At 36.2% G+C, this 24,041-nt stretch overlaps 1 protein-coding gene and 1 non-coding gene across 2 annotated transcripts in view; one reads left to right on the forward strand and one right to left on the reverse strand.

The window, feature by feature from the left end:
- The window catches only part of LOC138699999 (circadian clock-controlled protein daywake-like), a 42,165-nt gene that overhangs the window by 4,283 nt on the left and 13,841 nt on the right, over positions 1-24,041 (forward strand). The window contains exons 2-3 of the mRNA XM_069826267.1: positions 17,162-17,254; positions 19,026-19,173. Coding sequence (XP_069682368.1) covers positions 17,162-17,254; positions 19,026-19,173 — 241 coding nt within the window. The remainder of the gene's footprint in view (positions 1-17,161; positions 17,255-19,025; positions 19,174-24,041) is intronic.
- Positions 1,498-1,570, reverse strand: TRNAN-AUU (transfer RNA asparagine (anticodon AUU)). Its single transcript has one exon. It is a non-coding gene; the product is annotated as a tRNA-Asn (tRNA).

A 24,041-nucleotide genomic window follows, 5' to 3' on the forward strand; every position in this document is an offset into this window, starting at 1 on the left:
AGTGTTTTTCTTGATAAGAAGATAGTGAATTGTTTTATTTTAATCCTTAGATATTCATGACATGTTATCACGATTTCATTTTACTTCAAGTTTTATACATACATCAATGTTCCTAATATAGTGGACTCTCCTAAGTTCGACAAAACAGGATTGAAAGTTCAGTCCAATAAAGCTAGTGGGTGTGGCAAGTGAAAGGAATACATATTCTTATTGGTTATCCATCAACGAATACAGTACTGTACTTGCATTTCCTGCCTGCCCCGAGACTTGTGTATACGCTTCTAGTACCACAGTGGGTTTCGACAGTTCCGTCTCACAAACGGCACAATTCTCAAATAGAAAAAGAAAAGTTCATTAATTTAAAATCAGTGATCAATATGGATGTCCTAATCAATAAAATATTATGTTTTCCTTAACAAAAGTATCACTACAAGACACAGAACCAATTCCCATTCAAATGGCAAACCCATTTCTTAGTGCCCCTATAGGGGCGTGTCTAATTCTCCTATGTAAGCAGTTGAACTATAGGATGTCGAACTAGATTTCTGTAGAACTTAAGAGCTTCCATTGTATGTAAATAAAGAATACAGCATAATTTTAGAATGTCCTGATGTGTACTTGACAGTTTAATATCTCAATTTCAAAATTGTTGTTTAGGGCTTACTATCTAAATATCGAACTGTGAATAATGTTGTATTGAGTTAAGTAGCCGAAAGTCCCTGTTAATTAGATCAAAAACACGCTGTATTTCTAGAAGCATGTAGACGAGAAGTAGCAAATCTGGCTTTCAGGTAAAGCTCCCTATGAAACAGACTTGAATAATTTCAAGGGAAAAATTGTTCCGGGGCCGGATATTAGCGCACGAATGCCCTACCGACTGAGCTACCCAGGAACTACACCCGACACCGTCCCATTTTTCCCTTTATACCCACACAACTCAAGCGGGCTGACAAGGTACCAGACACCCAACTTTGAGTGCATACAAACTCTGTGTGACTTGAATTGGGGTTTTCTGTTAACGTACCTAGAGTGATGTATATATTATGCAAATTATTCCAGAGGTAGCAATCTCAATGTTTGAGAATTTAATGTTACAACTATCGATGTCTATGACTTCTTTACCTTGCCTATTCTCACGAAGTTATTATATAAGTTATCCTATGTAAAACAAGACTATATATTTACCAATATTGTATTGCTCACTAATGCATAATAAATTGTATTAACTTACAAAACCTGACAATTCCACATAGTAAAAGTGTTCTATGAAAATTATCATCACCACCACCACTACCACCACCACCACTATTATTATTGCAATCACTATCTTCAGCAGCAGCAGCAGCAGCAGAAGTACAACTCTTTTTTTTTTCAGAATTTAAATCAAGGTGCTAAGAATTGAGACCGTATCTTTTTTTTTTCATCTCAATGAAGATTATGAACCAACTCTAGACTTTCAAATATATCAAAACTCGAATAATTTCGAGAGCAAAATTGTTCCGGGGCCGGGCATCGAACCCGGGACCTTTGGTTAAATATACCAACGCTCTCCCAACTGAGCTACCCGGGAACTCTACCCGACACCGATCCAATTTTTCCCTCTATATCCACAGACATCAAAGTGGGCTGACAACCGTCAAGCAACCAACATTGAGTGCACACTAACTCTGTGTGACTTAAATTGTGGTTTTCTGTTACGTACAGTGACGTGTATTATGCAAATCAAGCTTTCAGGTATAACTCCCTGTAAAGTTAATTTGAATAATTTCGAGAGAAAAATTGTTCCGGGGCCGGGCATCGAACCCGGGACCTTTGATTAAACGTACCAACTCTCTTCCAACTGAGCTACCCGGGAACTCTACCCGACACCGATCCAATTTTTCCCTCTATATCCACAGACATCAAAGTGGGCTGACAACCGTCAAGCAACCAACATTGAGTGCACACTAACTCTGTGTGACTTAAATTGTGGTTTTCTGTTACGTACATTTTTTTTATTTTATTGGGTTATTTTACGACGCTGTATCAACATCTCGGTTATTTAGCGTCTGAATGATATGAAGGTGATAATGCCGGTGAAATGAGTCCGGGGTCCAGCACCGAAAGTTACCCGGGCCACCTGGTTTCGCAGCCAGACGCGCTGACCGTTACTCCACAGGTGTGGACTGTTACGTACAGTGACGTATTATGCAAATCAAGCTTTCAGGTATAACGCCCTGTAAAGTTAATTTGAATAATCAGCATGGCACAAGGTCGCTATACAGAGTGTTTTAAAAAGTCTCACATTTATAATCCAGAAACTAAGACATTGGCTTTATTTAGACATTTTAATGCTTAGGTTTACTATTGTGATTAACTTTGGACAGAATTACGTAACACAGCTGCACGCATATTGTAATCAATTCTAGTATTACCGGTATTTTTCTATTTATGGAACTCCACATTTAAAAGCGACACAAATATTAAAAGTATATTAGTAATTTATTGAGAGACTCGATAATAAATTCCTTCTTTTCTATTCTAAACCTTTAAAACCTTTCTTCAGTGGCTCACTCATTCGTAACAAATGTTCCAACAGGCGAACGATAAAAAGCAAGGGACATTCCAGCAGTTCCTTATCTGTTTACCGGTAGGACTTCCAGCAGTTTCTTTATTGGGGAGAATTCTAAAACTTAGAAAATTCGCAACTGAAACTAAAAATAATTCTATATATAAGTCGCAAAGAGCTTTTCGTCAATACTAACCTCACAAACTTTTTTGTTAGGTTATTTTGTTAACATAAAAACCATCGAGAAGACCTTTGGATTTGATTGGCACTAACTCGCAGCTGTGGTTTAGATCAAGTAAATGCTCATTAGTAATTATTATTTCACCAAAACTCACTATATTTCATATTTATCATTCACGGATAAATTTACTCGTACTATGGCAAAGGGTCGGGCAATGTGGGAAGCAGGTCTTACGTGTGTAAGCAGATGTAACCCTCCTGGATAAACAACGTAATAAAAATATCAGGACAGAACTGAGTATCTTCAATCTCAAAGATTGGATAACCCAAATGAAACAAAATTGGTATAACCATAATCAAAAGATGCACGAAGAATGAATCCCGAAGATCATACTTTAATGGAACCCTAACGGCCGTATTCATAGACTTTTTAGCGCGGGTTTCCGGTGGATGATCAGCGTTTTTCGTATTCATAAACCAGTGTTAGCGATAGGATATGATTTGAATTCTGTACAAGTAACCAGTCGATAGCAGGGGCTAGCTTAGTACGCTCGTAGCGCGTGCTGCAAATTGTCTATGAATAGCACCCATAGGGACGAACTATTGGTCCTCCATTGACAAGATAGCAACGCAAGAAAGTCTAAATACATGATTGACGATTATGATTAAAGAAGTTGGTCACTAACCTTCAGCGCTACTTCCATTTCTGAACTGTTACGTTGTTCTCAAACTATTCTAGTTTTCAATGAAATATAGTGGTTTTATGAAGGAATGGAGTAACAATATCTAACCTTAACTAAGAGTTCAGTCACAAAGAAGCTGAGTGTTGTTTCAACATAGAGTTAATATCCTACTGGATTTATCTTCTAAGATACCAACCCTGTGCAGGTGTCATTTTATTGCGCAGTGCCATGTTAGAAGATTAATAACCCATCTTAGTTGATCTCCTTAAATATAGTAGTTCCTTGAATACAGATTAAGATATCCTTCCTACGAAAGATTTAGCACGTTTCATGCTTTTGGCAGAAGTACATCGCTTCAGTATTCTTTATTCCTTCGGGTCCTTTTAAGATATTCAGATGTTCTGGTCCTACAAATAGTTTCAAAGATATTTTTCTAGCTATGTCTGCAGTTTAATTCTCTGCAATTCCTTTACGTCCAGTGATCCATACGAGTTTAATCCTTTTAGGGTTAACTAGATTAATTACCACTGCCATCAGAGATAACGTAAACTCCTGTTCTTTCACTACGAACTAGGTTCTGATATCACATCTTGTCTGGGATAATTGGTTATTATTGAGTATACACCATCTTGCAACGAAAATGGCATTTTAAATAACAATGTCATGATAGAATATTCGAAAAAAATGTAACGCATAAATAATTACTTTTTCCTGCAAATCATTACGAACAATAAACGAATCAAACATTTTAGCAAAAAAGGTTTACTAAGACGTAGATTGATATTAATAATTTATTCACATGTATTATCAAGTTTCACAAATCTCCCATATACATACAGACTTGAAGATGTGCTATGACAATCCTTTCATGGGTTGAATTTTTAACATAGTATGAACGCAAAAGTTCTCTGCCATTTTGTTCCTTTGCGCTTATATTTTCAAGAAGTGAGAGTAATTTTACCCGGTAACCTTTTAAAGACGTTTAGAAATGCACATTTTATGGGTGTCTTTTCTAGTTCTCAGTTAAATCAAATATATTTCGTAATGTTTCTGTCACGTTTACGGTTCAAGAGTATTTTAACATTTACAGTGACTGCACAAAGTGTTCGTACATCTACAAAACGTAAGTAAAAATAGTTTCTGAGGACAAATGAGACACCTGAAATGTTTACAAATAACAATATTGTGACTGAAAACTCTACATATTTTATTGAGTGTAGCAAAGAGTGAAAAAATCTAATAATTTCTGTAATATATTTAACAAAATTAAATCACTCCTATTTTCATACACACAATAAGTTATCGTACACCTGCTATCACGAAGTCTTTATAAACCTATACTGCATTTCAGTACCTTGTAGGATTGCCCCTTTTCAGCGATTATTGTCTCCAGTCTTTGTGGCATTGATTCTACTAATTTTTCTGTAGTTGTGGAATGAATGAAGTCCCATTCTTTTTGAAGAGCTCACTTAAGACATTCTTTATTTCAGAAATGGTGCTTTCTTATGTTTTTCTGTAGAATAGCCCAAAGATGCTCGATGACGTTAGTGTCAGGTGGCTGAGGGGGTGTGTGATGTTGTTTTGGAGTATTGTAGAGCAGCACAATCGAGTGTTTTCCGCAGTATGTTTGGAGTCATTAGCTTGCTGGAAAATGAAAGTAATTTCAAGACCCAACTTTTCAGGACCAGCATGGAGATTCTGCTTTAAAATGTTCACATACCTTTTGCGGTCCATCACACTATTGATAAAATCCAGTCTACCCACGCCCAAAACACTCATACACCCCCAAACTAGCACTGACCCGCCTCTATGTTTTACTGTAGGCACAAGGTGTTGAGGATCCATCTCTGTATTCTTTTGTCGCCACACCATATTTCTCCCATCCGAACCAAAAACATTAAATTTGCTTTCGTCCGAAATAATTACTTTTTTCCAATACTCCATTCCTTAATCTCGGTATTCTTTGGCGAAATTTAATCATTTATGCGATTTTTCTTACTCACTCAACACTTTTTCCGGGCTATGCGACCATGATAACCATGGCTGTGGTGGCTTAAACTTTCATACCTCGTCTTTCCAGATCTGCGACAACCTTTACTGCAATAATCTTTGGATCTTTTTTTAATTTCCCTAATAATCACGCGCTCATTTTGTTCGGTTAGAACTTTAGGTCGTCCAGTTCTTGGCTTGTTTTCCACAGTCTCTGATGCGGAGAACCTATCATAAATTGACTGGATGGTAGGCCGAGGTCTTCCAACAAGTTCTGATATTTCACGTAACGATTTGCTCTGGTTATGCAGTTTAATAATAACTTTTCTTGTCTCCTCCCTTGTTTCTCTATGGTTGCTCCCCATTTTTACGTTCCAGCTCTTCATTCACTGATGACGCAGCTCTCTCCCTGTCACTGCTGCACACACAGAGGCACACAAAGGAGTACTGGCAACACCACCCCCTCCACCTCTCCTTTTAATATTATTACTTCAGGTGTACGATCACTTTGTGCCGACTTATGTATCATTATTGAGCTTTATTTCATTTTCCAAATATTGTACTACTTTTGTTGTTTTTATAGACAGCATATCTGTGAGCGTCAGAACTCACTATTCATAATTAATGCGTTATTGTATTCTCAAATCCTGCGATTCTCCTTAAAGTGTATTATAATCTGAATTTTCTAAGAGTACGTACACTTTTTGCATTTACTGTAAATAATTAATAAATCACTTTAATGAATGGATATTTGGCGACGCCGTTACCGAAATGTAGGCGCCTTCTTCATCCTAAGCCCTGAGTTTAGCTTTAAGTAGGTCGTAGAGTGTTTTGCAGAGAGGAGGTTTAAGGAGACTGTTTGTTTACATCTTTTCCCCTCACTCTTGCAGGGATGGTGTGCAAGACCTACTGATCTACTGCTATGTTGCAATTTTTTCTAAGAACAAAGTCTATTTTCTACTAAAAAAAGAAATAACGCAAAATGGCAAAGGAAAAATTTGTTCCTTTAATCTTAAGGATTTGCTCTGTGACGTTACTATCATTGAATATCTTTCATCGTGAAGAAGTTATGTATGTCATATAGGCTATGTCGAATAATCTTCTGAATATTTGTAGCTAATACTAATTTTATTGTTCATAAGTAATGAAGAAGAGAAGATACTAAAGGATATGCTACTGGAGCTAAATAACAGCTGTGAGCAGTATGAGATGAAGATAAATGCAAATAAAACGAAGAGCATGGTCATAGGAAGAAAAATTCAGAAGATAAACTTGCGAATTCTAAATAAGGCAGTACAGCAAGTGGACAGCTTCAAATACTTGGTGTGTACCGTAAGCAGTAACATGAGCTGCTGCCAGAAAGTCAAAAGGAGGATAGCAATGGCCAAGGAAGCTTTTAATAGAAAAAGGAGCATCTGCGAACCTCTGGAAAAAGAGCTAAGGAACAGACTAGTGAAATGCTTTGTGTGGATTGTGCCATTGTATGGTGCAGAAATATGGGGCATTACGACGAAATGAAGAGAAGCGAATAGAAGCATTTGAAATGTGGATATGGAGAAGAATGGAACCTGTGAAGTGGACAGACAGAATAAGAAATGAAGCTGTGTTGAAAAGACTGGGCGAAGAAAGAATGATGCTGAAACTGATCAGGAAGAGGAAAATGAATTGGTTTGAGTCACTGGCTGAGAAGAAACTGCCTACTGAAGGATGCTCTAGAAGGAATGGTGAATGGAAGAAGAGTTCGGTGTAGAAGAGGATATCAGATGCTAGACGACATTAAGATATATAGATCATATGAGGAAACAAAGAGGAAGTCGGAAAATAAGAAAGATTGGAGAATGCTGGGTTTGCACTGAAATACTTGCCCTTGGGCAGAACACTAAATGAAATGAAAGTGAAATAAATAATAAAATCTCATCACATGACTAATAAGAAGCAAGGATACCGCTTGAGACAACAGGTAACAACATGAGAGACACTATCTTTGATTTCGATGCATTTATAATCGGAAAACATTATATAAAATACAGTAAATACAATACATTGTATGTTGCATGCTTACGTTACACGCACAGGCACACATATAAGGGGATAATTCTAGCTAATATTAGAAGGCATTAAAGTCTCCTGAGGTGAGATTTCATTCCCGGTAATTGCAGGTCCCATTGCGTTGACTACCTATAGTTCACGCTCCATGACGGGGGATGACGTGTCTAGAATTATAACGACTTCATGGAAACCACTTTCACTCTCGTTGTCCCTGACTGGAACGAGAGGCTTCTTGCTGGGTCTGCATGAAATCGAGAGTTCTTGCGATACGGTGTCTACAAACACAATACGTGCCTAGAGTTATCCGTCCGCCGATAACTGACACAATAAAGATTAATCGCGAAGATTATATCCAGTTTTAGTGTATCTTTTTCCAAGTGAATTATAATTTTTTGTCTTTCCACTTTGCCTTTTTGAAGTAAACGAGAAAAAAGTGGAGGTGAAATGTTTGAAATAATCCATGGATGCGAAAAAACATAATTTCTTCTTTCTTTCATGTTTACTCAGCTCTTACACCTGCATTCAAAGATAAGGATTCGTATTATAGTTGAATCACTCGCTGTAGCACGACTGATAGTTTCAATCTAATGAATTATTAAGAGCATAAATCCTTGGGAACAAAGGATTATCTTCGCTCTGCGGGAACTTGCGTGGCCAGACTCAAGCGCTGACCTTGTGTCACGTAGTTACAATAGTCTAGTAGTTCCGCTTTGTGTATAGAATTTCTGTTGTTCAGACACATGAAAGATTTGGTTAATAGCAATAAAACTTAACGTCTTATAAAATTTAGTGATTATGATGATAATGTTAACAGTATAAACATAAATAATAATAATAATAATAATAATAATAATAATCAGAAGTAGTAGAAGAAGAAAATCTGCTTGTTTGAGTTATTCACTGAAAAAGAATTATTTTAAATTAAATTTTAGGGACAACTATTCTCTTATGTGTATCTCACTGAAAATGTTTTGGCTTCATCAAATCTATATAAGGTATTTAAAAAAAGTATCCAATATTTTAGGAGATGATAGTATCCATCAAAACAAGAAAAAAATGTCTAATAAACATGGATCCTACACGACACATACTTTCTGAGATCTGAACACTTGTTTATAGGAGGTGCTCAATGTGATGTTCATTTATGGCAATGCATTCTTCTACCCTAAAATACAGCAGGCTACCAGATAATCATACCGTAGTTGACACCCCTGGCATGGAATACCGATACGTCGCAAGGAATACTAGAAAGAAAAATTTGGTTGCGGATATGAGCAGGGTTCAGCAGAGATGGTGTTGTGAATTTTCGTAATCAGCATGTGTGGAATGATGAAAATCCCCATGCAGTTGAAGAAACAAGGCATCAGCACCGATTCTCAATCAACGTATGGGCAGACTTTCTTGGCGATAGATTAAGGGTCATACGTGCTACCATAGAGATTAACTGGGGCTCGTTATCAGGACTTTCTTGTTAACGTATTGCCTATCTTGCTGGAGTATGTGCCATGTCAGCAAGGACTACAGATGTGGTTCATGCATGATGGCACACCAGCACATTTTTTCCGCAATGAGCGTAAACACCTGACGCCGACATTTCAGGACCCCTGGGTTGATTGGGTGGGAGGAGGCCCCACACCTGGAACTGCTCCCAACAGTACGTGGTAGCGAAGCATGTAAATTAAAATAATCGAGTCCATTGAAAACCGGTAAGAGTCCTTATGTTCGGTTCATGTTTGCCGAGTCTCTGTAGAATCGAAGCTTCCTTTGCTTTTGCTCAATTTCTCCCTTTCTTTACACACGTTCTATGCCTTTCTCCTTAGTTCCTCCTCTCCCTGCGCCTTTATGCTTTAGCTGCATAAGGATGCCAGACACATATCTTGCAAAGTTACGCAAAGTAACGAGTATTGGTAATTTTTCTTGTTATTAATATCATGAACATTAACAAAAATATATGTATAAATAAACCAAACAAAATATATTAAAAAACGCATAAGTTCAAAGTACCGAGTAGTATGTGCAATGTTAAAACATGACAGAGAAAACCAAGACATTACAAACTTCATCTTATTCCATAAGAAAAACTAATCGCAAGATATAGGCTCAAATCTTTAAACGGTTTAAAATAGTGTCCTGCAATGTTCTAACATGACAGAGGCAACCAAGCCATTACAGACTTTGTCTTACCCTATATGAAAATCTAAACGCAAGGTCTATGCTAAAATATGAAGGGTTAGGAGTGGAGGACAGCGAATATTTTTATTACACGGTAGAAAAAACTCGACAGGCCTTCTTCTGCAGAGCGAACATTGACGAATGTCGAACTTTGCCATACTCGACTAACTTGAATCGAACATAGTGTCTGTAATGCACGTCGCTAATACTTTCATCATCCGTATAATCACACAAATATTGTTACCGAGAAACTTGAGTTATTTGAATATTATGTGAAAAATGTAATTATAGCTACTTTCTATCGGGAATTGGTATAGTGAAAACTGGCATGTATTTTTAAAGCAATATGATGTACCTATATGTACGTGTATTTCTGTGAATTTCGCCAAAATAAAAATATTATTATTATTATTATTATTATTATTATTATTATTAATCATATTTTTATAATAAAAATGATCTGTCCTTATATCTAAATATAACTTCACAAGATTCATTCTAAAATCCTTCCTTACTCAGCCAAAAGCATGAAGGGTTGGTTGGGGAGGATAGGAGAAGCCAGCGAACTTCAAGGCACAGATAATACAAGAGGCAAGTCTGAGCGAGCTGGACAGATCCGCTTCTTCAAAGCAGACTTCGGTTCTTGTCACGCTCGCCAAACTTGAACCGACCATTGAGCTTGAAATGCACGACACTAGTTTCCTCTGTACCTCAAGTAATATCGTTAAAGGTTTTTAATCTGTTGGATGGCCTAAGATTTCGCATAGGGCATAGGGAGGTGTTCCTCGTCTTGTGGTTGCCTTGTGTTTGTTATTTTAAGCAATATTCATTACCAGTAATGTCCATAAGTCCGCTGCTTGTCAAAATCTCACAACGGCCACAATCCGGTATGCTTCATTATCATGTTTATTTTCGAGATCATATCACCGTGATTTCGTTCACACTCCTCGTCTCTTTTGTTCCCGACCTTCACGCATTTCCAGCGTCAAATTAACCTTCTGCAATTGATCTATTTCCTGTAACCGATTTGCAGGTTTCCTGCATTGAACAATATGGGAAATCCATAGCTACATACATGTACATTGTTTTCGTCAGGATAAACACGCTATAAATTATTTCTACAAAGGATGCCCACTTATTCAGCAATCTCCACCCTGGGTTTGTCAACACATAGTGTGTTAACGACCTATTGTACTTCCGTAGGCACTACGTCACCTTGAAGCGATGAGGACATTCCCACGCATTTCGTGAACCAGCAACTCTGAAGACCGCTGTCTGCATAGATTGCAAATTGAAAGAGATGTTGATCAGTGATGAATCATAGACAGATATAAGATTGTAGGATTGTTGGACCACACTGATAGACAGACTGTATCTGAGTACTGCAGTATTTGTAAGTTTCAATAGCATATATGGATGTCAGATATTTTCACTTCCAATATAACAGGCAGAAACACAATGATACAGAAACTCAATAAAAAACAAAGTTCAATTTTTCGATTATAACACAGCTCGAAAGAGTTATTGAACCAAAAGTTTGTCTGTGAACTACCCAGATGAATTCGTTTTACTAATAGCATTTTTTTAGGAGTTTCTGCTTTCCTGCTGTTGTCTTTTCTCGATACAAGGGACCACACTTAGTCAGTTAGTCCACCGCTGTGGAGAAACGGCATGTCTGGCCGCCGTGAAAGAGAAGGACTGGGTTCAAATCTTGGTTAGGACAAATTACTGGTTGAGGTTTTATCCGGAGTTTTCTCTCAGTTCATTAAGAGCTGAGTAATTTTCGGCACTGGATCCTGGACTCATTCCCCTGGCATTATCACCTCCATCTCACTCAGGCGCTAGATAACCAGAGCAGTTGATAAACTGTCGTAAAATAAACCAATAAAACACAAGTCAGTTACGATATTTCTCTGAAAGATGGCAGGTCTATCGCGAAATTGAGAAGATGACAACGAAATTATGTTAGGAAGGATACTACGCTTGAGAAGAAAGTGGGTATTATCGTAGCATCCGTTGAGAGAGACTTGGAAAACCACGAGAAACTCAAGTCAAAATGGCCGGTCCCTCTGACCGAACCCAGAAATCCTGAATACAAGGCGTACGTGTTAAACACTACAGAAAGGTCTGAAAGTCTTGTCACCTCCTCCCCCTTGTTTATATGTTGATGTGCATCCATTTTTAACATGTCATAGCAGATGTGTGACAATGGTTGATACTTTATGTTCCAGCTTGTTTAAAGATCCAGAACATCAGTATGGGCACTATCGTTGTCGCGGGAATAATTAAGCAGCATGTCTCGAAACATCGATACCAGACAATTGAAGATTTGAAGCAAGTTGTTAGGGAGGCATTCAGGGAAATCACACCGCCTTTGCTGCGGAAATTTCACACAGGACATGGCGCCGCATCATTTTGCGCCGCGACAATGATGGTTCCATACTGATGTTCTGGATCACTAAACAAGATGGAACGTGAAGTATCAACCATTGTCACACATCTGCTATGACATATTCAAAATGGATGCACATCAACTTACAAAGAAGGGGGAGGGGGACAAAAGACTTTCGGACCTCACTGTACATCACCGTGTTCAGTATAAATATAATTTCTGAAACAAAATGAGATTAAAATAAACACAGTCTTTACTTTTGTGCATAACCTTTACTCTTTTATGAGAGAAAGTATCGGTAATATAATGCTGAAAAAAATCTAGTTAGAGATGTTCGCAAAAATGCGAGTTTTTTTATCATTCATACTTACTGGAAAAGCGGTTTAGGCTTAATATTAATTAAGTACTAACTTAGTAGTTTTTTGTCCACACTCAGTACTTACAAGTCAAATTATCCGGCAGTGGTAACTATGAAATATAGCAAGTTCAGTTAGATATTAAATGGACTTCACGTGTAAACAAAAGTACGCAACGACACTTAACCTCAAGAATCATTACACGAATCGTTTCGTTTTTTTTTTTTAATTAAGCATAATAAACTGAAAAGTGAGACGGGTATTGCGAGAAAACGTTTAGTTTAAAGAAATAAAGTACGGTAATGTAATGCTGATATTTGTCATCAACATTTATATTAGTTGTGGTGTACCACAACTCATGCATACGGGTTTCACCATAACTTTCTATTACATACACCTACAATTAGCATGCAATCCCGACAGCCTGTTAAACTAATAACACTTCTACTCTCGCTATTAACTTAACTCCAAACAGTCAATTTCTTCTTATTGATCTTAAATGTCCACCATCTGTTCGTTCCACACTTATGTTCCTTTCAGCATTCTAATCTTGCTAACTACATTTATATATAATTTCGTATTTCATAATTATTACGTCTTTGTGCTAATAAAGTTATACAAGGATATTTTTTGCCCATTTTCAGATGACAAATGTCTTTGGGCGAGGAAAACCAAAGTGCTTTTGTTTCTGAATAATAATTATGAATTCATTTTTAGTCTATAGTTACAATGCGGCCCAAAACTTAGAAGAATCTACTTAAATACGTTCGTAAAGCGACTTGGAAATTATCACTCTGAGACGTTTATGATTAGCTTTTAAGGATTTAGAGATCTAAGCACATAATTTTCTCATATTCAGATCATAATGTACTATACCAAAGGCACATTTGTAGGAAACTTTCGAAGTGTATGATATATTTCTAACAAGGAAACATTCTGATGGGAGCAGAGAAAAAAGTTAATTTTTTTTTCACAATGTTATAATGTCAAAAGAAGTGCTTATACAAATTTTGACCACTCGACCGCAATTACGAGGACCGTAAAAATAACTTCGTCTGGGACCGTTAACAGAAAGAAAACACAATTTCTTTGGAAAAAATTATTGAAACAGACAAAGCAATTGTTGAGCTATTTTTTTAACATATTCCTCACCGGAATTGAGACATTTGTCGTATCAAGAGATCGACAGAGAAGTGCAGACGGCTGTCAAATGTTAGTTCCGATCCTAGGCGGCGGACTTCTACGACACAAAGATACAAAAATTGTTCCCATGGTATGACAAATGTCTCTATTCCAGTGGGGGATATGTTGACAAATAGCGCAGCAATTGTTATATCTGTTTCAATAAATCTTTCTATGCAATTCTGCTTTTTTCTGTAAACGGCCTTAGGGAAATTCACTTTCTGGACGGCCTCGTAATTGTGATAGAGTGGCCAAAATTTGTATAAACATTTCTTTTGTCATTATTAACATGGTGGAAGGAAAAAAAATTAACTTTTTTATCTGCCCCCAACAGAATGTTTGCTTTCAAGTCCAATTCGTCGATATTCCAAAAATCATATCATGCATGACATCGATATTTTCTGGAATACCCAGAGAAACACGTCTTTCAACAACACTATGTTCACCATCGATCTCCGTTTGTCTCTTAATTCCGTAACCCAATATTTCATAGTGGCGTACGAAGGACAATGATCTCTCATTGTACCTGCGATTCGCATTTACTTCCTTGTTGGACAACCATTTCAAAAATAAGATTTATTTCACATGCTTATACACAACTTTATCGAAATTGAATTCCTTACCTGATAATTTATTTAAATATTCGCATTAAGGAAACTAAATTTTTTACCACCGATTATGGAGTAACTATTTACCAAACATTATTATACTCTTTTCTAAGGTATAACCGCTTCCATTTTTATTTATGAGTATAACGAAGGTGAACTATATATCTATACCCCTTGATATAAGAATTATTTCTACTTTTCTTTCCGAATTCACTCTTCATTACTGGAGGTCACAAAGCATCAAAGCTCAGTTGTGAAAAGTTTACCATCAAATTTAAATCCACTTATTATAAATTTCTGTGTATTTCAGTACACAATTTATATTGAATCCGATATACGCATATTGTTTAATTGAGAAGCAAACTTTCAAGAGACTTTATCCACAGAATAAAAAAATTTGAATATAACTTTGTTCTCGCATTAGAAGGATCATTGTGCAATCTGGTAATTGAAAGACTAAATAGTAGATGGTGAAACGTGCAGATGTAAGATTGCAGGACTGTTCGATCACACTGATAGTCGGACAGTACTTCTGCAATATTATTTCTAAGTTTCGGTAGAGTAAATGCCAAGGACTTTCAGACCATATTCCAAGTGAAAGTCTTCGTAACTGTGGGGAAATAGAAATATTCAGGAGAAAATACACACATCCACTATGTTCGCTATCTTCAGAACGTGAACAAATCCTTTAACAGTGACGACATAGCTTAAATAAGAATGTCACAAAATCCTGTGAGTGATCCAGCCATGGAAAGTAAGTTAAAAAAGATTAAGCCTTCTTCTTCTATTAAAGTATTAGGCCATATGGCATGTTACGATCTTACAGTCGAATTTTCAATCCAGGCTTCTTCGGACGACCGAGAGATCTTTTCCCGTTTGGACGATAGTGGAGCATGACTTTCGGAATTCTATCTCTACGCTTGAGATGCAGATGATTTGTCCAGTTGTTCCAATAATATTTTACGTGATTAATTACAGGTTCTAGCTGTAATTCTTCCATTACATCTTCATTCCGTTTGTAATTTCATTTCGTATATACTGCTGTATATCGCATAAATTTCATTTCATTAGCTGTTATTCTGCTTTTGTCTTTCTTCCTCACTGTGTATGCCTCACTGCCGTAACAAAGTACAGGTCTCGCCATGGTCTTGTATAGGCGAATTCTAGTATGCCTTTGTACTATGGAAGGTTTTATAATGTTGTTAATTATTCCCATTGTTTTGGTGTACTTTGAAATTTTCTGTGAAATGTCTACTTCATCGAAAAAAGATAATGTGTATCCGAGATATCTAAAATAATTTACTCTTTCTAATATTTTTTAATCTGAACATATTTTGCTAGGCACAGGGTATTTTCCGCAGAAGGCCATAATTTTAGTTTTTTCTTTATTGAGTTCCATATCATAGGCTATTTAATTCTAATTTTGTTAAAATTAGAAACTGAACGATTGAGTTGTATATATCCATGACGTAAAAAAGATTAAATCAAATTATGGATTCCTACCTTCTTGAATTGAATGCTTAAAAAATTAGGGGAAAAATTAGTCAGTCAAATTGCACGTATGGAAAATATTGCACATAAACTTAATAGTGTGCAGGATGAAGCAAGAAAACGTGTACAAAACAAAATTATAACAATATTGAACAAAAACTATTAATACAGTGCTCTGTGTAACATTAATAATGTTATTCCTGATCAGGAATATACACTACCGTACTTGAACTCGATTTACATATATATATATATATATATATATATATATATATATATATTGATGATGCAAAAAGCTTCAGCCGAAGTGGTTCGAAGTTTTTCAGCATTCGAAAATGTATCTGATGATCAGCAATCATTTTTGTTTTAAAATATAAATGTGTGGCTTGTGTACTGCAAAAACTCTAAATTCAAACTGACAAGAATAAAGTGTGTCAAAATGAAATTGTTACTTCCGGTTGTCATAAGTGTCTCTTTTTAATGTCATTCCAAAGGATATCGTATGTAATTTCTCTTATACAGAAGATATGGATGTCTTTGTGAACAACGTACTCAGTTATGTCTAAGGTACAGGTCACTCTGTTTTGTTTACAAACGCGAGTTGAAGTTAAAACCGAACGATAATACCTGGCATATTTGTCACGGCCATATTCACAAGGATACGTACACGTTGGAGCGACGATAAATGTTAAAAGAAGCAGCGATGCTATATCAGAGAGAATTGAAGCATGCATTGTCATTATGGTATGCATACTGGAGTAACGATAAAAGCGAAGATACAAGATAAACGCGACGAAGAAGAAAAATTCAATTTTCTTCGCTCTTGTCGATCATGTGATCTCTGTTTAAAATAATATTCATCTGTATAATGACCGGTGGTTATCAATGTATCCGAGTATTAATAGACTTATGATTATTTCGCCATATTAAATTAATTACTATGGATATTATAAATTGATCAGTTGTGTATTTATTCGTGATACTTTATGTGATCACAAGAACCAATCGCATCAAAATGAATTTATATTAGCTTTGGGATGAGAAACGGGTTCAATTTTGTACATATTTAAGCTATATTAACCTTGAACCTACCAGCTGATATTTTCTATATATCTTCTTTCATTAAGTGGATGTATAGAATCTCTTCTACTGGTAAATCAAGATGTTCGGTTCCCGCGTCCTCGTTGTTCCTATATGAACACTTGATTCTTTGATAATACCAAAGCGTCGCTAGATCGTTTCTTCTATTTATCGTTGCTCAAACGTGTACGTACCCTAAGACAATATTACCTGTAAATACAGCAAAACGGCACTGACACGAGAACCGTTGCACATGACAGGACAATTATCACTTTTGTAATGGTAATGGTGTGTCAATTTCCATGCATTGTCTACATTGCCTTGAGTATAATTCCTATTAATAGTTTGTCATAGTCTTACAATTTTGTGATTTTATTTCTCACTTCGGTTTAAAAAGATACTGAAATGATATCAATTTTTTTTTCTTACAGCAAGCTATGTGAAACTTTGTAAGAAGAATGATCCCGAATTCGACCAGTGCGTCATCAACTCTGTGGAATCCTTGAGGCCGAGGCTTAACAAAGGTAAAGTATCAGGCTTAAGCCACATAGCATTAATATTCATGTGCAGACAGTGACATTCAGAAAATCATAGTCAGGCCACCCGCGCTTTCAGTTGTGGTATTTGGGTGGTCTGGAATTGAGTCATTGGCGCAAGATACACTGAACGAGCAGTGGCATATCGGAATATTGCCTTTGTACTTAGTTTTTTTAGACCTTTTGAATTGAAGAACTTAGAAAATTTAGAGATCTTTCAAATACAGAATGTAAGTGAGCCAATTACATTAATTCACAGAGGTAATAGATCAAGTCAATGCGAACAAGTTATGTCAAATATGTTTTTTGATACGTTTAGTAGTTTTGAGAATATGAAATTCAACGTGTTGCTACCTGCAAAGAGTATCAGTGCTCCTTGAGGTCATTTCTAAGCTGTGGGGGTGAGTGTAATTGCAATCATTCACTCCGCAAATCTAGCAAAGAGGAATGAAAACAAAAACGTCTCATCAGATACGTTTCAATAAAATTACTGTACATATGTGACATTAACACATTACTTAAGGGTTTCAAAAATAACCGATTCAGATATTTCTCTGACTATTACACTTTTACTACGTCATACTACTTTTGACCAATAAAACGGTACGAAAGAACGTCTTTCAACCAATCATGGCTGCTTATCGCACAATTTTATCGCGTCCCTAGCATTTGTTTATTTTTATCACTACCCTAGCATTTGTTTCTTTGTTTGCCAACATTTCAAACTGCACTGGTCTGGACGCAAAAAAAAAAAAACAGAAAATTACAAACCACTCCAGTCGATGCACAGCACAGCAGTTTCAAATATGAGTCGCATTGGCATTCAAGAACAAGAATTAATAAAGATCACTGGTCATAGCTATGCATCTTCCCTGAAACCCTATTTACAAATAAATGAAGAGCACCACTCGGAAATCCTGAATAAGTTGAGGAATACACCACGTACACCAACGAGTTCCACTTCTTTTACCCTCACGTCCAATATAACATCAAATGAACCACCAACCACTAAAACATTCAAATTTGAAAATTGTACTTTCAATAATTGTTCCTTTTAAAATTATTCATGTTTATTTTTTATTTCATCATCGTTAATTAAAACTTTTCTTGTTTATTTCATCATCCCTAATTAAAACTTTTCTAACACTTGTTTATATTATTTAGGTTGTGTTATAACTTCTGCTATATGATATTATGAATAGTCACGTGTCAGAGATTGTTTAATACTAAGATTTATTGAAAATCATTTGCCAAGTGTCGTTGATTACTGGGATCGGGATAATTGAAGTGGAATGAAACTCTTTTAATAAAAATGAAACTGAATCAACAAAGCCTTCTTGACCAGTAACCGTCCACAGAGTTTAATGAAGATTCCATAGCTGGCACAACTGATAACAAGAAAACAGCTAATCATAACACACTACTGCCATCTACTAACGTAATATTTGTAATGTTGAGATGGTACAAATTTGAAGACAGTTTTGTATTTTCGTAAGTCAATATTTTATTGTATTGGAGTACTTCGTTACTTCTAATCTTTATATACTTTCTTCAAATAGTAAATTAAATCCCACTCGAGTTTTGATTTTCTCTAGATAAATCAAAACCTCTAGTGAGATTACTGTTGATAAAAATCTGTGTCTTCGCATCTCAATACTCAACAAAACCTTGAATACATTTTAAATGGAAAATCTGACAAGTTTTAATAAATAATAGATACACTATTACTAGAGAATCACACTTTGTGTTAATGTTGTAGGCATTCCAAAGCTGCAGGTCCCTCCAATTGATCCGTTTGTGTTGCCGGCTTTGGAGGTGAACCGTGACCGAGAAGCCATCAAGGTGCGCGCCCTGCTCCAGAACATTGTGGCTTACGGCGGTAGCGGCTTCATTATCAACAAACTGAAGTGAGTGACAAGCAAAAACGCACACTTACATTTACTAAATAAATTGATCTCGCCTTTACAGAATGCCAGACAGTAAAACTGTCTTCAGACATGTTATTGTTGCTGGATACTTTTTTCTTGGTCCCGGAAGATTTGCATATGACGAGATGCAAGTAAGTAATCTTCGATGAAGTAAATGCTGTTTCAAACAATTGGTTTACTGAGAGATTTTACTCTTTCACGAAAGACAATATACAGTACGAAGAAAAATTGCAGCAATTTCAGAAGAACTAATGCGTTGTAATGCAAATGTTATTAAAAGATGTGAGAGACGTATGACAACACAAGGACATCATTTCAAACTAGGAATGGAGGAAATAATTTAAATACCGATATAATGTTATTGCAATATATTGCAACCCAAACTTCGATAATCGATATATATTGAAGAAAATATATCGATATTCTATATCGAAACGACTATCGATATATCGCTATTCCATAAGCAAATTAATATACCAATGGAATTGCATTTTCAGGTGTACATTAATTACAGTAAACTTACTTATATTTTAATATTTCTTACTAGAATTGAAATTAATATCATAATAGTCAAAAGCATAAATGTAAAATTGTAACGATAAACAATACATTTTCAATACCATATTATGTAATGTCCTAACCTAAATCGAAATTATGGTGGATCTAAGGTGAACGTAAATTATACAATGGGAACGAGTTAAGTGAACTCTACATGGTCAGAATTTGATACTGGAACAAGATTCAATTACTCTAATTTTATCTAGGATTCAATCGAGGATACAAATATAATGCTCTTTTCTACCTAACAACGTAATCATTTTTAAATATATGTAAACAGTATTTCTATTCATTTTTAAATGTAAGTAACCGGTACTTAGAATGTTTCAAGTTTTAACAGACTTCACAATATTGATTTGATATAATCATTCCATAGTAAGTTCCAATTGCAAGTCATTGTTACACTCCAACATTCCACACATCAATGGTGACGATAGGGATAGAATTTTTACGCACTAAAGTATATAATAAGAAAGCAGAATGTCAGTACTAAGTTGTGCATAGAAATTCTAGCCGTAAACAAAATGTCATACCGGTTATAATCCTAGTTTCTCTTTCCATTTTAGAACATAGAAATAAAAGTTTTGATAGCCGTTTTGAGGTCAGACTGTTCCTTTTCAGAGTGGTAGTTGTTCCGGCCTTGGAAAACATTAATACTAAAACAGTAGCAGATAAACCTCCCGTCTCAGTCCCACGTTGGCACACGTTGCATTTTGAATTTGGTACTAGATATTAAACAGTTTGAATTCGAATTCTGGTCGAGCCAATGAGAGCAAGGTATTGATTGGATTGGATTGGATTGGATTGGATATTTCAAGGTTGTACAATTATCCAATTATCCGTCCACCTTCATTAGCGCCATTTCTCAGGGAATTATCGGAGTTGTCTAGTGTGGATTTTGTTGTTCATGATAATAATAATTCCACAAAATAAAAAAAACGATAAATTTATAATAAAACCGATATATTATACGATATACTGAATCAACATTTCGATAACGATATATCGATATGTCGAAAGGAAAATATCGATATTTCTTAAAACCGGTATATCGTTCTCATCTCTATTTCCAACATCTCCAATGACAAAGGTAGGTGGTTATTGTAATTGTAATTCGCATGAATGATTTATGAGCTCCACTCAAGCCTTGGTTTTTCTGAACTGACGCATGCGACGTGCGAGGTGCGATGCCCGCCTCGCACAGATCCGGACTACACGAGAGATAGTGAGTGATTTCTATGGCTGCGAAGTGCGCAGACCTCGCATCTCGCAGTTATAGAAACCACTCACTGTCTCTCGTGTAGTCCGGATTTGTGTGACGCAGACCTCGCGCCTCGCACGTTGGATGCGTCAGTTCAGAAAAACCAAGGCTTTAAGGGGCTATGAATATCCGACTCTGCCGGCAAACAGCGTGCTTCCTTCCAGTCGCCGCGCGCGCCCGCACATTCACGGATTAACGTTTATTTGAAGGCTCTGTACTTGAGAGTGGGAGTTACGTGTGGAACTTTTTGTTATTAGTGTTTCTTGTAGAAATCTCGAGTACAGATAGAACAGCTAGAGAATTCGGAAGTAAAAGTGTGTGGAGTTAGAAAAGTTATCTGAAAACAATTTGGTAAATGCTTACTTAATGCAACGATTACTTGTATTATTTCGAAAATACACGCTTCAGCAGCCTTCATTATGTGATTTATTTGGTTTCTAGAGTATGTCATTTCAATGTGATATCTGTCATTGAGCGATGACTTGCACCTTACGTACTCCCAGCTAACAGGCTTCGTACCTAGGACTGCTAGGAAACTACTATTTTTTCAATGCGATGCTAAAGATATGCTTCATTATCTCCAGGAAGAGATTATAGCTTCAAGCAGCAACTGAAAAACTGGTCACGATTACAAGTACAATGCAAATTATACATGCTACGCAGTTCATCGCCTTCACCTTGCTTCAATACATCAACATGCTACAAGGACAATAATTGTCATTAATTATTAAGGATGACAAATGAATGTCAGATCTATAGTCTACGCATCCGTTTACACAACTCGCTATAATTAATATCATGAATAATAGGAAGGAGATTGTATGTACCCCAAAGTAACAAAAGTCTTGGTAACTAAAGGCTAATTCCGCAATAGGCGCAGGACATAATAGGAATAGAGGTAGGCTAACTTGAGAAACTGACAAAAATCGTGAAAACCTTAGCTTGTGGACAACTCTCACTAAACATTCTTCGAAATGAACTGAAAATCCCCTTTTGATGATGTAGGTCTATTCTTGTTGTGAGATTTTACCTTCTTCGCATGAATTAAAATAGTTAAGCAGAATATCTTCAGAGCCACCGGCGTAACTCGGTCACGCTAAAGCCTTGATTTTTCTGAACCGACGCATGCGAGGTGCGAGGCCCGTCTCGCACAAATTCGGACTACACGAGAGATAGTACGTGGTTTCTATAACTGCGAGATGCGGACTCCACCATAGGCCGAATAGAGGTCAAATATAAGTACCGCGAAATGTATACAATCTCCATCAGATCGAAAAAGTATAGTGGGCGCCATCGATTTAGGCAGATGGATTTTGTTAATCAGAACTTGAGAGCGAGTTACTCATAGCAGCAAGCTCGGTTGTTATCTTCGTCACAAGCAAACTGCATCTGAGATGGGTGAGACATAAGAGTAAACATACATTCCCGATTATCCTAGTGGACTCGGATGGACAATCACCTACAAAAACAATGCACATATAATTACTTTTATGGAACTGTGTGCATGCGTAAGAAAAGGGACCAATTCCCGGCACACAGTTTTCGAGATAATTCCAGTTGCCGCTGCATAATCTTTTCCTCGTTACTATAAAGTAATAAAGACAATCTCTCTCTCTATATATATATATATATATATATATATATATATATATATATATATATATAAACTGTTCTATAATCAACGGACTGACTAATCATCTTAAATCTCTTTAAACCCTGTGTGTAGATTTATGTTAATCCTTAGTCAAAAGATAAGACGGAGTTTTACGAAATACGAACATTAAGGGATGTAAAATGGGAGGTAATACAGACTTAATTTTAAAAGCAAGTAAGTCGCAGGTTATCTTAATATAGTGCTAGAAACTAGATTATAACAGTATACTTCATTTTCCAATCGATTACTTAATACACTAGCAACAGTCTCACACACGTTCCAGTACAATACTCAGAAGCAACTAACTACCGGGATGTTTCGTAGAGCTGGCTTCCCACGCTACGGTCGGCCGACGGCGGAATGATGCGAAGTTTCCTCGTAAAATGAGAGCACTGTAGAACACCAAAGATCGAAGTGTGGCGGACAAAATTCGTCACCGATAATTATAAATAATACCACTATTCCATATAGCTCGACTATTAATAAACTTGGAATTTATATGGATTGTCACCTGGAATGGTATGAGCAAGTGAATCGCACTTATAAAAAATATTTTCGATTATTCACTCATTAAAGCGACTGAAGTACTTTCTCCCTGATAAACTGAGCATGCGCAGTATGTCATAACTGGAACTTGGAAAATTCAGGTGTCCCAAATTTTGTTTCTGGGTCTGTACAAACACTCGCGAGGCCACACTTCGACTACAGCGATGTTCTATTAAGTAGCCTAAATGCAAATCTGAGCACCAAGCTACAACGTGTGCATAATGCGTGCGTCCGTTACAATTGCAATGTTCGTAAGTATGATCACGTTTCTCCGTCTTTCCAAACTCTGTCTTGGTTAAAACTAAGCGATCGACGAGCCCTGCATTCTCTTATTCCAAATTTTACGAACCGCTACCCCAATCTATTTGGCTTCTCGTTTTAAAAATTTATCCGCTTATCATAAGCTAAGTACCAAGTCTCATCACAACAATTTGCTCATTATACCCCGCCACAAGACATCCTATATAGTTTCAGTTGCTAAAAATTGGAATTCTCTTTCGATTGAAGTAAGGGGTTGTTGCCCAATAACTTCATTTAGGTCAAAATTATATAAATTATTTCTTAACATATTAATTACTCATTAATCTTTGTTACTTATAATGAAACTAACATCTGTCCACTCCTAATATTACCATTAATTTTTTTTCAAATAGAATACAAAACCTCTAATGGCAAAATCCCATTACATTAATATTATTTTTGTTTTATGTTTTTGTTATATTTGTGCTGAACTGTAATTGGCCACTGGCTGTTGTACAGCACATTAAATATAAATAAATAAATAAATAAATAAATAAATAAATAAATTATATCAATATATTTTAGATT

Source organism: Periplaneta americana, chromosome 5 (genome assembly GCF_040183065.1).
Source record: "Periplaneta americana isolate PAMFEO1 chromosome 5, P.americana_PAMFEO1_priV1, whole genome shotgun sequence".
In the NCBI taxonomy this organism is placed as follows: domain Eukaryota; kingdom Metazoa; phylum Arthropoda; class Insecta; order Blattodea; family Blattidae; genus Periplaneta; species Periplaneta americana.